This window comes from Erithacus rubecula, assembly GCF_903797595.1.
Source record: "Erithacus rubecula genome assembly, chromosome: 21".
In the NCBI taxonomy this organism is placed as follows: domain Eukaryota; kingdom Metazoa; phylum Chordata; class Aves; order Passeriformes; family Muscicapidae; genus Erithacus; species Erithacus rubecula.
This window is the reverse complement of record NC_136673.1, coordinates 3972977-3990274: the sequence shown is the minus strand read 5'-3', so window position 1 is coordinate 3990274 and position 17298 is coordinate 3972977. Positions and strand designations below refer to the sequence as shown.

General features: G+C 44.0%; 1 protein-coding gene across 2 annotated transcripts in view; it reads right to left on the bottom strand.

The window, feature by feature from the left end:
* Positions 1–1250: 1250 nt before the first annotated feature.
* AK8 (adenylate kinase 8) overlaps positions 1251–17298 on the bottom strand; it is a 65309-nt gene continuing 49261 nt past the window's right edge. For both annotated transcript variants that reach the window (XM_079324636.1, XM_079324637.1), the window contains 2 exons: positions 3832–3912; positions 1251–1911 (listed from right to left, as the gene is read on the bottom strand). In XM_079324636.1, coding sequence (XP_079180762.1) covers positions 1665–1911; positions 3832–3912 — 328 coding nt within the window. In that variant the 3' untranslated portion in view covers positions 1251–1664. The remainder of the gene's footprint in view (positions 1912–3831; positions 3913–17298) is intronic.

Here is a 17298-nt window from a genome sequence, read left to right as displayed (position 1 = left end):
TCTACCCATTTCATCTATCAAAATATTTAGTAGGAACGCTCAGATGAAGGTGATATTAGCAAGATGAGCTTCCCATGTATTATTAATAGAAGGGCTTCCAATTATGCATGAATGCTGCAGCACATCTTCATAGCAATGGCAGAAAACCCAGCTGCCCAAGCAGTCACCAACCAGCACATTTGTAACAGGTAGGGCTGTTAAGGATGTCCTTGCCCAGCTTTGTGGCTGGGCCCTGGCCTGGGAGCAGCCTCTGCCTCAGCCTGGTGCTACAGGCTGGAATTTCTCAGCTCAGGAGGCACCAGGGACTCAGACTGCTTGGATTTGGCTTTCTTAGATTTCAGAGGTATTTATTCTGAGACTTCTAGAGCTGCTCTCAAAGCTAGAAAGTCCAATTTCAATCCATCATCACTCCTCCCCTCCCAAAAGTATCAAAAATTCTGACTTTAAATTCTCACAAAATGACACAATATCCCCATTGCCACCTGGACAACCAGGGTCTTTCCACCTGAAGTTACTCTACAGCAGCAAGAAGGAAATTTGGCCTGTACATTTTTCATTTCTCCATATAGATTTAGATACACACAGCAAAGACAACAGTAAATACCCAAACCTATTGACAGCAACAGGTCCAGAGGAGTCACCTAAACCCAAAAGCCTGTTCTCTCTGCCTGCACCTTCCCTGAGGCTTCCAGGAGAAACCTGAAGCTCCTCCCCATGTCCTGGCAGGGAGAATTCACACTCACACACAGGGGAGACATAAGAGAGGCATCCAACCAGTTCTGTGACCACAGCACAAATCTCTCCCCTTTCTTCCAGGCATGAAGGATGTGCATTCCCACAGCCAGAGTCTGAGAGCCAGCAGGTTTCATCAGAGATTTCCCAGGTAAAAATATTCATTGCTGCCACATCCAGCCAGAGAAAGAAAAAAAAAAAAAAGAAACCTTGGACACCAATGTACCCAGGCACAGCTCAGCCAGAGCAGCCACAGGCTGGGAGCTGTTACCCCAGGAAAACAGAATTTAGGGACCCACCTGCTCCTGCAGCTCATTGTGTTCTTGATTGGGTTCATGAGCCTGCAGTCAGCTTCCCATGGCTCTGGATATCCTGTCCAGCTGCTCTGGGTCTGGGGATGGCCACTGCATCTGCAGAGGGTTTGTCAGCACTTTTTAAGAAATCTGATTTAACAGGGGAGTGAAAACCCCAGCCCCCAATCTCAAACATGGTGGAGAAAGTTCACTGCAGAGCTGGGACCTTTGTTTTTGTGTTTGCTTGCAGCAATAGATGGAGACAGGGAGTGTCTGGGTGGTTTGTGCAGAATTAAGACACAAGCATATTTAACAGCTTTAATACTCCAAATTTGCTTCATGGGTCTTACACAGTGAAGACAAAACTATTATTCAGAAACAGAAAAAAAATTTAATTAAACACAGGACTTCCCCAGCCATGGTAATTGGTATCCTGCAACATGAAACAAAAGCCAAAAAAATTCCCCTAAACCCCAATTTCTTACCCTGTGTACTTCACTCAGCCTTGGTGAGCTTCAGACAGCACAGCTTGGCTGACTTCCCCTTCCCTGGTGCTAACCTGCCACTTCAGCAACCAGGCTGCAAATATTACAGGGCAAAAAACTCAAATCAACTCTTCTACAAAATCATCCCTTTAAATTATAAACTTCTACTGCCTTTACATGGAAGGGGCTTAATGACACAGCTTTCTATGAACTCAAAGATAACATAAGGGTCTTGGTCAGCATTGACATAAAAGGCATCTTGGTAAAAATCCTCCAGGGCCTTGACATGGCTGTAATAGGTGTGCAGGCGTTTCTCAATATTTTTTTCCTCATCTTTGGGGTTCTGCCTGAGCCGGGCCTGGATCTCTGGAGTGGGAGCTGGTCTGAAGGTGGTGTGGTACCTGCAGAGGAGAAGAAATGCCACAGTTTCAGCTCAGCCTGAGGACACAGCAGCCACTTCTGCAGATCCTCTGTGTTTTTACCTAGCACAGTCCTTTTTCTGCTCCAGGGTGGGGTTTTAAAACAAAGACTGGAAATTTCAGGGCAGGTAATCTGTCACTGCTGCCCTCAAGAATCCTGGATCCTCAAAGGCCAAGGGTTTCTCTGGAGGTGACACTGGCTGTGTTTATCTGCTCCACACAAGGAGAAATTCCTGTTACATTACCCAGTGCTCCAGGTTCAGAAGCATTTCCAGATCTTTTACTTGTAATCTTTGATTCCTGTCTTTAAAAAAGCATCTAAAAAACCTTAACCTTAAACATAAACACAGCCCTGTGTCCAGCATTGCTGGGACCTGTCACTTAAAGTTTTTAAGCTGTTTAAGGCTCTCAGGCAATTAACAGCTAACATCTTTATGTAGTAGCAGAAGGTAAAATAAGGTTAATTCACTTGAGATAGATTTTGGCTATTTTTAATTTTTCAAAAGCCAGAATTTGGCTTCCCTCAATTCACAGTTGTGGCTTCCCTCAGTTACTTCAGCAGGAAAGAGGATTTTCATTCTCAGAGTCTTGTAGAAGTGCCACAGCCCAGCTCAGCTGACACCAAAGGAGTTCTGATGATGTTCCTGCCTTGCCAGAGTCTCCTCTGCCCTAACACCAAACCAGTTTATCCCTCTTCCTGTACAGCCAAATTTCCTGAAACTTTTGGGATAATGCAAAACCAAGGAGAGATGATGTGGTCACAGAGTGGGAATCCTTTAGGGCACACTGAGTCACACCCTGCAGCCAGAGGGGCAGACTTTACCCAGTGCCAAGGATTAGACACAGCACCTAAAACAATTCAATTCACTGAGAATTTGTGAGGAATAAACCCCAGGGTGTGGGAGAGGGAAGCGTGTGAACTGGAGCAGATACTGAACAGCCTAATCCTAATGATAAGAAATGCAAAGATGTGGGAATGATTTGCTCCAGCCTGTTCCTTTCTGCTGAACAACCACATTGCTCGTTATTAAAGCAAAGAGAGCAGTTACAGCAAATCACTGCTGCTGTCACAAGTTAATGCTGCACCTCGAGTGAGATGTCTGAATAATCATCCATCACTTTGGGACAAATCCACTCTTCATGGTCTTAATCTTTGAGGGTTCAGGATTTGTCTCTGATGCAATAGGATGTGCTCAGCCTTTAGAAAAGCAAAATAAGGGTTTAAAATTTATGTGTGGGAAATGACAAAACCAGACCACAAGTGAAGGTGTGAACACACCCAACTCCAGCAGGTATTTGGGAAGATAAATTTATTTGTGACTTCTTCCCTGGAAATCAAGGGTGGAGAAGACAGGAAAGCTGGAGGTCACTGGTGGGACAAGGGGATGTGACACCAGTGAGATGAACCAACCTTGCAGTGACTCAGTGACTCAAATGAGTTTGCTCTACTGAGCAGGAAATACATTAACACCTCCCAGCAGACAGGACCATCACAGGAGCCTGGGGAAGAAAATGCAGCAAATTTTCCATTTTCCCCAGCTGGGAAACCTTCCAAATTCCCATGGGAATATCTGAAAACCATCTGCACTTAGGCTAGGTTTCAGACATCTTCCTTCAGCATTATTTTACCAACCAATTTAGCTACCATGAAAATGTTAGACCTGAGCCATTTGCTGAGCAGATTTCAGGCACAGGATTTCAAAACCCCCCTGCTCTGAGGAGCTGCTGCAGCAGGAAGGTGAGCTGGTGCTTCAGGAGCTATGAAAGTTTTAACTTTTCTTTTAAGGAATCCCTAAGCAGGAGTAGAGCATTCCTGAGCTCCTCAGATTTCTAAGAAGCCTATTTGGTGCTTTCATCTCCCTGGCAGGCAGGAGATGCTCCTCAGGAGCCAGGAGTGCTCACCTCTCCCCAGTGACGGGATCAGTTCTCCGCTGGGACAGGCGCTCCACGATGGACTCGTAGGGGAGGTTAAAGAAGAAAACCCTGTGGAGAACACAACAATTAAATGCATTAACACCCTGAGAACATCACTTGTGACCTTCAGAGTGGGAGTTAATCCTCACCAAACAAAGAGCAGTGGTGGCAGTGACAGTCCCCCCAGTGTGAGCACAGGGTCTCTGCACAGCTCCTGCTCGTGTTCTGTTTGCTCTGCAGGCTCAGCAAGGCAGCAGCTCTCTGGCACTGTGTGTGCTCTGACAGCTCAGGGTGTGGCAATTGCAGCTGCAGCCTCTCTCAGTCTGTCCCAGCTCTCTCACCACCCAGCACTTCCCTCTGAACTTTTCTGATCCACTTCCCAGCCCAACCAGCAAACAGAATCCCAGTGACATGCCCCCAGAGGTAAATAAAACACCTCTGCTGGTCCTGTCAAGGACAGAGAAAGGGCTTGTCTGCCAGAATTGTGCATTTCTCCAGTACCCATGTGAGGGATTTTCCTCTTGCTGTTTCAGCCCTGCCCTTGCCTCCCCCCAGAGTGAGTCCTCTGCTCTCCCACTCCTGCCCTGCATCTTTCAAAGCAGGATGAGTGCTAAGACAGAACACAAGCCCCACGATGCTGCTGACAATTCCCTGTCCCTCCCATCAGCACTGCCAGGCACAGGGAGCAGCTCAGCATGGCTGGGCCCTGCTGGTGACACTGCTGGAAGGAAATATTAATGCTGAATGCTTCATTTGAAGATCAGAATCTGCAATTCCCACGGAGTGTGAACGAGTGAGAGTTGCTCAGCATCTGAGAGGAGCAGCCCCAGTGTCACTGGGCTGGGTCCCACACCAGGAGCAGCTTTTCACTGGGGGATGGAGCAGGATTTGCCAACCCATTTCACAGAGATGGCACAAATGTCCTTATGTGGATGGAGGATGCAGAACCAGAAAATAACATGCCCCACATGCACCCAGAACATCCCACTTTGCATATAAACTATTGTGCCCATCTCACATAGATTCCTTGTCTTTTTGGTTCTTTATACTGGTCCTGTTAATTTTACATTTGTGTTCAAAAGCTCCTCAGCAGAAAATTCTTGACAAACTGCTGAGCCTGAGCAGACATGAATCCCCTGTCCCCCAGCTATTGGAGACTAGAGCAGACCTGCACAAAGATCACATTTAGCAATTAGCTCAGAACAAAATACAAAATAAGGCTCCCTTTGAACCTGCGGAATTTTTTTTTCCCAGTGAAGCACAACCTGAAGGCTGTAAATACACATCTCTTTAAAACACACCTTCTCCTGCTGCTGCCTTCAAGGCCAGGCTTCCTGTTTTCATTTTTGTCTGCTTCTCACAGGAGATACTGCGTGGTTTAGACATTCACCAAAGGAACATTTTCCACTGACTGGGTGGGATCAGACCAGATGAAAGGCTGAGCTTTACCTTGGCATGCACATAGCAGATTACTAGAATCCTTTGTAGGATTTAAAGTTATGAAAATCATCTCTCTTTTCAAATGTTTACAGATAATGACTTCTATTCACACTGTGGTAACAAAATAACAGCCAGGAATAAAACATTCAAGATCTTGGAGATTCCAAAGACAGGAAAAGAACAACAGTTTCAACACTCTTTTATCCCTTACACTCTTAACATTTTGTTTTTCTTTGTTTCTGTTGCCCAACAATGGCACAAAAACGTGATTGTCAGAACAGGTAACATCTGATGATATGTCTCAAGATGAATATTCTAGTAGAGAGGAACAACATTTATACAGTCAAGATAATTGATACGGTTTCCTATTATATCCCAAGATAAACAAACCCACTGAAGGATTAGAACTTGGCATATCAAGAAAGCTTGTCGTAATTCATAGTTAGGAACACAAAAAGTATTATGGTATTTGAAACAGAAGAGCCTAAAAAACTCCACTTAAAAAGCTGCCAACAAAATGAACTCTGAAAGCCTTGTCTGAGACTCCCTTCTTTTCCAAACAAGATGCTGCTTATTATCCAGCCTGGTGTCACCATTAAAGAGGAGTGCAGGGGGAAGATGTGGGAGGGTGCAGACATCCCTGCTAATATGGATTTTTTTCCCCCCACGTGCATTGTGTAACAGCACACACAGAATTCACTGTACAGCAGCACAAACCCCAATCCAAGGGCCCTTCCAGAGGAAGGTGGGATGCCTCACCCTGCCACTCCACACATCTCCCACAGATAAGAGAAAACAACACTCCCCAGGGCTGTCACTTTAAAATCGTTCAGAAGCAGGGAAAAAAAAAAAGATGAAGGGGAAAGCCACTGACAGAACTACAGTCTAGACTTAAAATACTTCCAATTAGAAAGCTTTATTACCATTTTGAAGGAGACATATACCCCACACAGGCTATTACACAGCCCCAGGAGGTTTCCTCACATGAGTGAAGCCTATTTACACGGCTGCAGGCTGGGAAGTGTTAGCCTTGGATATCTGATACATCTCCTGCAGCTCCTCAAGGAACTTCTGAGAACATTTGGCCTCTGTCCCTCACTCAGGCTTCTGACACTGATCACATAACAAAGCTGATCCTCCAATTGCCCAGGTAACACATTTATTGGATTTCTCTTGGAAACCCTCAAAACACAGAGGGTTGTACCCATGGCCTTGGTGCAGCAGGAACTGGAACAAATCCCTGCAAGCTCTGGATTCCTCTCCAAGCAGAGCTTGGCCCCTTCCACACAGTGAGTGTGGTTTTCTCACATAAATCCATCCTCTGTAAAGCTCATTTTAGGAATCAGCCAGGCTTTGTGTGTTGTAATGTGTCACAACTCCTATCGAGGGGAAATATGAAACAGATGTCATCAGAACTGGTAGACAGGGAGGTGAGGAAACACAGGCTCATATCAAAGAACACAACATTACCCTGCTGGATTAGCATCCAGCACTGAGCTCAGCTGCACCAGGGGAGGGTGTCAGTCAGCAGCAAGGTGAGGGGAGAGCTGGGCAGAGGCATCAGGAATCCTCACACCTGTGCCACAGGGTCAGGATCCACCCATGGGCAACCAAAAATGTCTGGAACCCAGCTGGAGATGTGGGGAAAAATTGGTGCAGCCTCTGAGGACAAAGGTCTCCCTGACTCCCATTGAGTGAAACCAAGAGATTCCTAAGCACAGCTCTGCCCTCTCTCCTTTGTTCCATCTCCCAGGAGAGGGATACGTGGGAAAAGGTCCACTCCTGTCAGCTTTTATAGATGATAAAAGTGTGAACACAAATGTTAAAAGGCACAAAATATCTGTGTGTCAGAATCCTGCCTCTTCCTCACTGTACTTAACATCATTTATCTAATCTAGTGCAGCTTCCAGATACATTAGAGAGATTAAATTCCAACAAATTAATAATGATGATGACACCTTCACTGTGTACCCAGTCAAATGAGATCTTGCTGCCTTTGGATGGCAATGAAATGTATTGCAGCCCTAGCAGCTGGAATATAATGCTGTTTTCCTGCAGCCATCTGGCATTCCAGAGGAGTATTCCAGCCACTTCTGGCTTCTGACTATTCAGACTGTGACACCTCAGAGCCTGGAGGTCACCAGGGCATCCTGATGCTTCCCCTGGCAAATGGAGGAGGAGAGGGAAGAGCAGGGCTGGCAGAGGTGTCATTTCCCCCTGATCATGAGATGGCATTTTTGGAAAAATGTGTCCCAAGCACGCCAGGAGTGAAGGATTTGTGACCTACACAACAGCCTTCAACTAATCTTGAGCTGCATTTGCTCCAGATGGCAACCAAGCCACTTAATCCAAGTTATTAACAACTGGCAGTGCTCAGTGCTGTCCTCACAAGAATTGATTTGGTGGTGGTTTTCCTGTTTTCTGGATAAAACCACACTGACTTCAAACACCTGTAAGGGAAAAAATTTGAATGTTGCTGTAAGAGAAGCAGGTGCTGTGTGCCTGAATCCTGCAATCCTGTGCTGGGGAATAAGGAATGCTCCTGCTAAGGACAGTCCCTTTCCAGGATGGCTCCCCTGCCCTGCCAGCTGCCTTCACCTCTCCAGAGAGCTGAAGCTCTGCCTGTGAGCCAGGTCCTGTCATTTAAGCACAGCTGCTTCATGAGGCTGACCTAGATGGATCCAGATGTTGCCTGTTCTAGACCTGAGCTATTTGCTTTGGTCAGATTCTCATCCTTGGCATTTCCCACTACTTGGAGTTGCTCTTGATTGACATTGGTGGATTGGAGCCCAAAGCCAAGCCCTTCTTATAGAACTATAGTCTATGAAATTAGATATACAGTGAAATTAGATTTATAGAATGAAATAAAATTCATGTCTTGTTTTCATTTAAGGATGTAAAGACAAAACAACAGGATATCTGAGACAGGATCCTGATCCCTACCTGGCTTTTAAAATCAGAAACTACTGACTTGTGGCTATACCAGGACCAGGCCAAGCTTTGTAACAAAGTTAGGATACTCAAATTAAAACAAAAATCCACCACCAGCCAACACTGGGCCACTTTTAATGCAGCTTTTAAACTTTTGAGTTGAAACTGCAACTTTAAAAATAGTAAGCTATTAATCTTTCCCTTATTTTCTTGACTCCTATATATCTTGTCCCTTGCAGGCAGGTACCAGCTGCCATACTCCCATTCTTCACTCTCTGCACTCTGCAAAAAAAAAGAGGCCCCTGCTGGCCAATTCTTGTTTAAAATTGTGCATAATTGATAGTGGCAAATCTACCCCAGCTGTGTCTAAAACCTCTCCAGGGGCAAGAAAAACACTCTCTGTGACTGTCATTAACTACTAAATTAGCAAGTGCTCCTGGCAGTTTACAACGTACCACATCAGTCTGCTTTAAATTAAAAAAAAAAAAAAAAAAAAAAAAAAAAAAAGTGAAGATCAGATGCCTGTGTGATGTCAAAGTTACAGCAAACTTTGCTGGCACAACTTTGACAGACCCTCAGCTAAATCAGAGAAAAAAGAACAGGAAGGAGAGAGTGAAAGAAGGAGAGAGGAAGAGACACAAACTTACCTCCTTTTCAAGGCAAATAGAAAATGTCAAATTCAAGGCTGCAAATAATTGTGTCTTTCATGAGGCACAGAACATCTCATTCCATGTGGAGATATCAGCAGTGCTCCTGGTGCTGTGGCACAATTCCCCATGGAAAACAACTCTCCTGGAGGACTCTGCTCTGGCAGGCAATGGCTACAAGTTTTGTAATTGAAATATAAAGCTGAGAAAGAGCTGAGGTAGAAGTGTAAGGATGCAGGAGGTCCTGAAAGGCCACCACAGGTACAGTCCTGGTGTCATCCCTGGCACAAACACCAGCTTCTCCCTTTGGTTCACAAAGCAGCCAAAGCAGGTGGGGAAGGAAATCACAGAGTTCTCACAAATTCATGGAAAAGCCTTGGGGGCATCGACTGAACTGGCAGAGGGACAAAACCAGCTCTAAAAACTGTCCTGAATTTGAGTAAACTTTAAGATTCTTATTGTTAAAACTGACCATATTATTAAGTTTCAAAAGTTTCAGAACTTGCACAAAACTGTACAAACTCCTGGATTTTACAAGCACAAAGGAATAGGATGACAGCTTTGGTCAGGATACAAAAATTATCAGCACTGCAAAAAGGTCTTTTCCTTGGGTAGCACCATTGAGTGATCACAACAATATGACAAATCAAGTTAGTGGTCTAGCCTGACAGGTACAAGGAGGTTCAGATTTGAATCCAAGTATCTAATACCAGATAAAACCCTGACCATTTAACCTTTGTTGACTTTCCAGCCAGAGATACTGACTTGGGTCAATCAATTCCCCATAAGAACCTCCTCTTCCCTATGGCATAAGGACACCTTGAACCTGAAACCTTGGCTAAGCCTCTTCTCCAGCACCAGACAGGATGCCAAGCACATTCTGCATCCCCAGCCCCTCTCTTAAAAATTAAGACTGGTCACACAGATCCCATCTACCTTCTCCCAAGCTTGGTTCAGGGTTCAGTGCAGCTCTCACCAGGTGTTTTGTCCATGGCTAACCAGATTACAAAGGCTCTGCTGAGGCTGCACCCCTGACTCAACATGAATCACAGTTCATTCCCTACCCTAAATACTCCTGCATGCTTCTGCAAGGGATGCAATGATCCTTATCTCTTATTTATGGAAGGAGCTGTTGGGAGGTTTCATTCACTGATTTCTTTCAGACTCTGGGATATCTTCTGATGAAAGATGCTTGATTCTATTTTGGGAAGTAATTTCACCCTCTAGGTTTCAACCATAAGGGAAAATACACTGCATAAACACTAAAACAGGTTCATCAACACAAGTGTTTTACTCATTGAGCTCTTACAATGATTCATGGCATGACAAGCTATTTCCAGACCCTGGATCTTTTCAAATGGATGCATTTCTGTCAAATAACTACAAAAGGCACCTAAGTGGGGCACTATTCCCAGGACATGGCTGCTGGCCAGGGGAGTGAGATGAACAACATCTTTTGTGGCTGCAGATGTTCCTTCCCCTCCCCAGCAGTGCAGAGTTCTGACTCTCTGAGATGTTTTCCACCTCCAGCTGGATGAGCTGGGCTCCACCAGCCCAGACAGTCGAGGTGACAGGGTCCCTCCTGTGTGCCCCCCCACCAGCCTGGGGGCTCAGTGGTGTCCCAGCAGGTGCCACACAGGGGCAACAGGACCATGGGCTGGCTCTGGAGCTGGGATAAAGCAAAGCAGCTCCATGGATTCCCAACAGCAAGGAACCCCAGGCCTTTGGGCAGCCAGAGCCCTTCTGTGGTCTGCAGGACTTGGGGCTGTGCAAACATTACAGAGCACAGTGAAAGGCACAGAGAGAGCAAATGTGCTCCTAGGAGTGGCTTCAATGCATTTTTAAAGCTTCTTTTGAGAAGGCAACATTAACTCTTTCTGTGTGTAATAAGTGGCTTGGATGCATTAATACCTGCATTCAAAACTGCTTTACATTTCTCCCCTCATTTCTATTCTTTGCCTCCTCCTTACTCTCAGCTGTTATTCCAGCATCTTTGCATTCCCCCTGGAGTTCATTCCAGCGGTGCTTTATGAATCACAGAGTAAGATGGCAGCCAGCAGTGCTTCAGAGAAGTGTGCCTGGCACGATTTCTGCCCTGCACAAGGTTAATCAAACCCCTTCTCAGATAATCCACAGCCTCTGCAGCCCCAGAGGCCCGAGGTCAGGAACCTGAACCCTCTCCCCCAAATGCAGGAGTGTTTCCTCAGATCCCTGCAACCCTGCCCTGCAATAATTAGATTCTGCAAAGCAAATCTGGAGTGGAGCAACAACTCCAGGGTTAAGCACCAGCAAACTCATCTCAGGACTGATGCCTTTGCTACCTGTCTGCAGCTTGGCACCAGCACCTCCTGCTCCTAACAAGGAAACCTATCTTTTTCTTCCTTATTAAATAAAGTGAATCAAATTTAGACTAAATGATGCTTAACCCCCACTCTCAACATTTAAACACTAACTTTTGTTGTTGCTAAGATATTTGGTATGTAAAAATAAATAAAAGAACTGATGCCGAAAAAGTGTCTGATTTGGGGGCAAGGGGAGGGAATAAAAGAATGGATTATGATGTGTCATTTTATATATGTGTCAAATGAAACCAATTTCATAATAGGGAATAAAAATTCCCTGTTTAAATACTGTCAAATAAATCCTCAAATGTAATAGGGTTCACTTCTGGGGAAAGGAAAACTAAATCTGATTAAATATTAATGTGGCGTAGTATTAATTAAGAGAGAAAAAAGTCCATCAAGAGAACCCCAATATGTTTACTGTGTCCCCAGGAAGCTGGAAAATTTCACAATCAAGTGTGTAAATGTTCTAAAAAAGGGTCCTGAATATTTTATGAATATTTGTCATAAAACAGAAATAATAACCACTGTGCAGAGCTATTAGAATTAATATTTATGCTGCCCGCCATGAAATATTCATGGGGACAGAGAAAGGGGGGCCCGTAAGACAAGAATTAATTTACATTGGGCTTGGTTTACCCGCTGGCTTGATGTTTAAAGACGGCTTGACAAGGCTCCATATGAACCCGTCAGTCACTTGCAGCAGTAGGTGGGGTGAAGGCAGGAGGAGGAGGGGGGAGAGCGGGTCCAGGCTGCTGACAGCTCACAGATTGAGTTTCTGACAGCCCTTAAAAAAATCTAAACGGCCCCCCACCTTTTTTTCCTTCTTCCATTGCCCAAGGCGCTCTGTACTGCCACCGTTCATCCGATCTCCCCTTCCATCTGCTGAAATTAAGGAATTAATGAGCGCTATACACTTTACAGCAGGCCCCAGGAATGTTTACTGGTGATTAAATTATAATGCAGCCGAGCTGTATAATTCATGAACCAATTAAAGGAAGTGTTAGTTGATTTGATGGGATGAGGACGTACAAAAAGCATTTAACTAATAGGGAACCGTGGGCTGCCGGGCGCTTTGGCTTTCTCGGATTACGTGGCTAATTGCTCTGCTTTATAGGGCTGTCACAGATAGCCATACATATTTCATTGTTCTCAAATACTTCAATTGTTTGCTTTCGTGTTGCTGCTGTAATATGTAGAAGCCCAGCCAAACTTCAGTGTAGTTAAAGCACCACTCTGCAAAAGCAGGTTGCTCTGGGAGGAGGGAGGGACGAGAGGGCCACGAGGAGAAGGCTGGCTGAAAAGGAGTAACTTAAAGCCTCAGAGTTAAATGTCACTCAGCAATTACATGATTAAAAGGTGCAACATATGATAGTCTTTTGTTTTACAACTTTTTGGACACTAATATTCTATGCTGACTTCACCGTGGAGAAAATATTGGTGCGCTGAGCTGTTTTTTGTTTTTCTAATAGTGAGGAGTGAATGAGGAAGGTGGAGAGGAAAGTGTATTAAAAAATCCAGCAAGGAAGAGCAAGATTGCTGTGGTTATCAGGAATAACACATTGTGTTTAGATTTAGGTGGTTTGATATTCTAAAACACACAGAGATGAAGGAGGTTGGTTTCCCACCCAGGAGAAGGCTCGGTGTCTAATTCTGAGAGCTGCTCATCCCAACAACTCCAGTTTGTTGCACAAGGAATGGGGGAATTTGCCATTCCTGCTGTTTCACAAAGCACTCCCCCACAGCTGACAGGCCACAGGGTTTGATGAAACAGATTCTCTGGGTTTGAAGGGGCCTATCAGCCAAGTTACTCCTCAGTCAAAGCAGGCAGTGAAATCCCCAGCCCATTCCAGAGGTACTGCTGAAGAAATTAGGTACCATCACATAACCATCTCACACAGGCACTGTTTTGTGTTAGACCCTGGGATCTATTGAGTAAACAACAAGCTGGGTGAATATTGGATTTCTTCAGCTCAGTGAAGAAGGCTGCAGACCTCCATGTGTACCTGGTTTTGTCACCCACCTGAGGGACTCTGGGGTAAATCCTGACCTGTCTAATTTGGAGCTTTCCATTCCAAAGTGCTGTACAAACCAGCTCAGCAACTTCCAAAATAAGTTATTATGTCAAGTTTATAATCTGGTTCATCCCTTTCCTTGCACCTGCTCTCTTCAGGATTTGGGTTTGGAAAGCAATCCCTGTGCAGAGCCCTCCACCAAAAATCAGGATGTCTCTGCAAGGCAGTGCAGGTGTTCAGCAGGGAGGCAAGAGGCCTACATTCAGTAAATAGTTACTTAAAAAAAAAAAACAAAAAAAAAAACAAGAGAGGGAACCTAAGTGCCCCAGAAAGAAGGAGCTGCACATCCCATTTCCCAGGGCAGCACTCAGATTAGCAGGCTTGGGGCAGTCTGGGTGGAAAAAAAAATGGGGTACTATAGAAAAAAAAATTATCATATAGCTTGACACTGATGTTAAAAGGCATGCAAATAAAAAATATTTAAAATAATTCCCATTATTCAGAACTACCATATATTGATAGTTTATCCCCAGTTTCTGGGTTAAGTGATGCAGAACTTTGGCTTAGTTTAACAGGTAGCTCTGAAATGAGAGATAATGACACCAGTCACACAGCAGGCAAAACTTGTCATCAACCCACTGGGAGGCTGAGTAAAATGGAAATTGGATTGCCTGCTCTAGAACACAGAAAGGTTAAATTGTCTGGGAGATAAAGTTGATCCTAAACTCACCTAAGTGGGCAGTGCCTTGGCTGTGAAATCCGATTTTCCAGATAATCATGGGGACAGTTCTACACACTACATGTGATCTTGGGGGGCTTTGAACTACCCACTGTAGGTTTAAATACACCTGCAAATTGGTAAAATCCATTTCTGACATTCAGCACCTGGGACAGCAACAAAGAGTGTTGGTTAATTTAAAAAAAAAAGTGTTTGTGGAGACAAAGGGAGCTCAGGCTGTGTCCCAGGAACAGTGAGCAGCGCTGTGGGCATTACGTGGGAGGAAAGCAGAGGTGAGAGCAGGCTCAGGAATCACTCTGTGCCAATGATTGCTAACAGGAAACGTCAGAACTTGGCAATGTCAAGGAATCAGAGGCACTGCAGAAAGTATTTTCTTTGTGTCTTTTGAAGTGCCCTGGATACAATCAATCATAGAGAAAAAAAAATCTCCTATATTTCGGTTCAATGAGGAAAGAGCTATTTGCATTTCAATATGTTCAACTTATCCTGCCAATAAAAACATGGAATCATGAAGAAGAGATCAGGCCACTGGAGTGAAAAACAAGAGATGACACCCTGCAGACCTTTCAGATAAAACAACTTCTTGTTTGTAACATTTCTGTTGACGTCCCAATATTTCTGAATGATTGGGTTTTCAAATGAGATCAGTCAGCATGCAAATAAGGAAACAGGATCAAGACATCTCCCATATCTGATTGGATAGAGAAATTATCAAAAGACCCTTTTTTCATATCAAATTTCCATCACAAAAGGTCAAACTTTCAAGTCCCATTACTTTTGCTAACTGCATTTCACTGTGCCTGCCAGCTCACTGCTGCTGCTGTTTTCAGAGGGAAAACAGAGAAGTAACAAACGATTCCATCTTCTCCTACATCTGTCACACAGGATGGACAAACATTTTTTAATCTTGTTCAATTTTTTCCTATAGACCTAAAAAAATCCTTGCAGGCAAAACATCCTTTCTAACCTGATTAGCTATTCCTAGGTTGCTTTTATTTTTCTTACAGGTTCTTTTCTTATTTTCTAGCCCACAGACTGACAGCACCAGCTGTGTTGCCAGAATGTTTTGTCCTACAATTTGGCCATTTAAAACACTTTTTGATGTGTGCTTTCCTAAAATATATGTCCCTGTGTTGTCTGGCTGGACTGCTGCCTAAATACACAAGTAATGGATGTTCCAGAAATGGCCCAAGACTCAAAACACTCAGCTCACACAAACTCAGAGGAGCAGCTCAGCACCCTGAGGTGCCATCCACTGCTTTTCAGGTTTAAAGCTGAATTTTGAACAGCAGGGATAGCAAGTGAGGCAAGCACAAGAAAAATGAATTCATTAGTAAATTGGCAGGACTCGATGTATTCGTTGCTACTGGTCCCATAAAAATTCTCCCTCAACATTATTATCATTGCAACATATATAACCCATCAGACCAGTACCCAGAGGTTTCTGTTATTCTGATTTTCTCTGTTGTTCTTATTACTCAACAACTAAATGCTTCACAAAGCCATTTCCTACAGAAATATTTATGTTCCCAAATGTTTATTGGCCCCTCTATCATGATCAAGCTTTTATGAGCACTCTATACAGAACTCTGAATTAAATACATAATTCCTGCTCTATTGGATCTGTGTTTGTCTATTTTACACAGCCAGGCACTGTGGTGAACCACAGAACACCTTGCAGAAAATCTAATTTATATGGTAAAGATATTTCTATCCACACTGACTGTGTGGGCTGGTGATTACAGGAAGCTAATGAGGACGAGGAGGATGGAGGGTTTAAATTCCATTAAAGGCTTTTATTCATTGTGCTGGTTGTCCTGAACAACCTCCTTCAGTGATTTCTACACAACCACAGGCTCTGAACCATCACAGGCTGGAAGGAGATGAGGGAAATGTCACACAAATGCTTCTGAGTTGCTCCACATCACACAGGTGACCACAGCAGCTCATGGAATAATGGGATATATACACATGCAATACATGGAATAATCACCCTCAATTCCCTGGGATCTGCTCTTCCTGGCAGCTCTGAGCCAGGGCCACTGAACAGCTCAGACCAGGAGCTGTTCCCCCACATCACTTCCTTCATCTCTGAGTTTTCATTTCTCTTCTCTTCTCCTGTTGACCACAAGGGCCTGTGGTGATCTGGCAATGTCTCTGTGTAGCAACTAAACTGAAATTCTGATCTCTCTACCAACATCAGCTCAATGTTCTCAGCTCCTGTGCCCAACAAATACCAGATGCAGAATACAGAAACATTTTGCATATAAATTCTTGGGAATGGCTGGAGCTGTGCCAGGGGGGGTTTAGGTGGGAATTAGGAAAAGGTTCTGCCCTGGAGGGTGGTGGGGCACTGACCAGGCTCTCCAGGAGCCAAGGAGACAACAAGGGACATGTGGGATTGTTGGGGTGTCAGTGCAGGATCAGGAGTTGGATTCCTTGATCCTTGTGAGTCCCTTCCAGCTCAGGGTATTTAATGATTCTATGAAAATAACAGTGAATACATTTTATCTAGAAGTCTTTGCTCTTCACAAGTCTATTACGATTGACACACTAATCATCAGGCCACTTAAATGGATAAAAAGTCATTATCTGAAAGGTTAAAACCTGTAGTGTTCTCTTTTTTTCCTGAGAAATGTCTGGTCAAAGGTATTTTGAGGATGAGCTGAGGATTTCAGTCACTAGGTAAGGCCTGGAGCTCATGGGATTTAATAATAGGCTCTTCAGAGCAGATGAAGAAAATATAAAAGATCTGCTGACTGGAAACTACATTTGACATTCAGATACATTCACAACTGAGGTGTGGGATTCTAATAATGAGTAACTGCATAGGAAGTTATTCACTCTTGGATTGATTGCACAGGCAACTTTTAAACAGAGTGATTTTTCCTCCAAAAGATACTCCAGTTCAAACAAGACTCTGAATCTGTTGTGAATTACAATGTGTATGGAATTAATCAGACAGAATCTGATGTTTAACAGAAAAGAAAAAGATGGATTTTTCTTCTTAGAACTGTTTTAAATGAAGACTCCTGTTCCTTAAAAGGACCAACCACTATGCATAACTGTTTGTGCCCAGAAATAAACTGAAGGAAAGAGCACTCACCTGCACTTGCAGCTTGCACATACCAGGAAAATGTGAAAAGCTGAATGTTTATATTATTTCCCCACTAATATAACACAGAATCCTGCCTAACACCATAATGAAAAACACTTTTTACAAAATCAAATCCTCTGGTTCTTCCAAGGGCAAAACTTCCAGGTTACCCAACAATTAAGAATTTTCCAAATGCACAGTTCAGACAACCACACAAACTCAGCAGCACAGACTTAGTGCACCT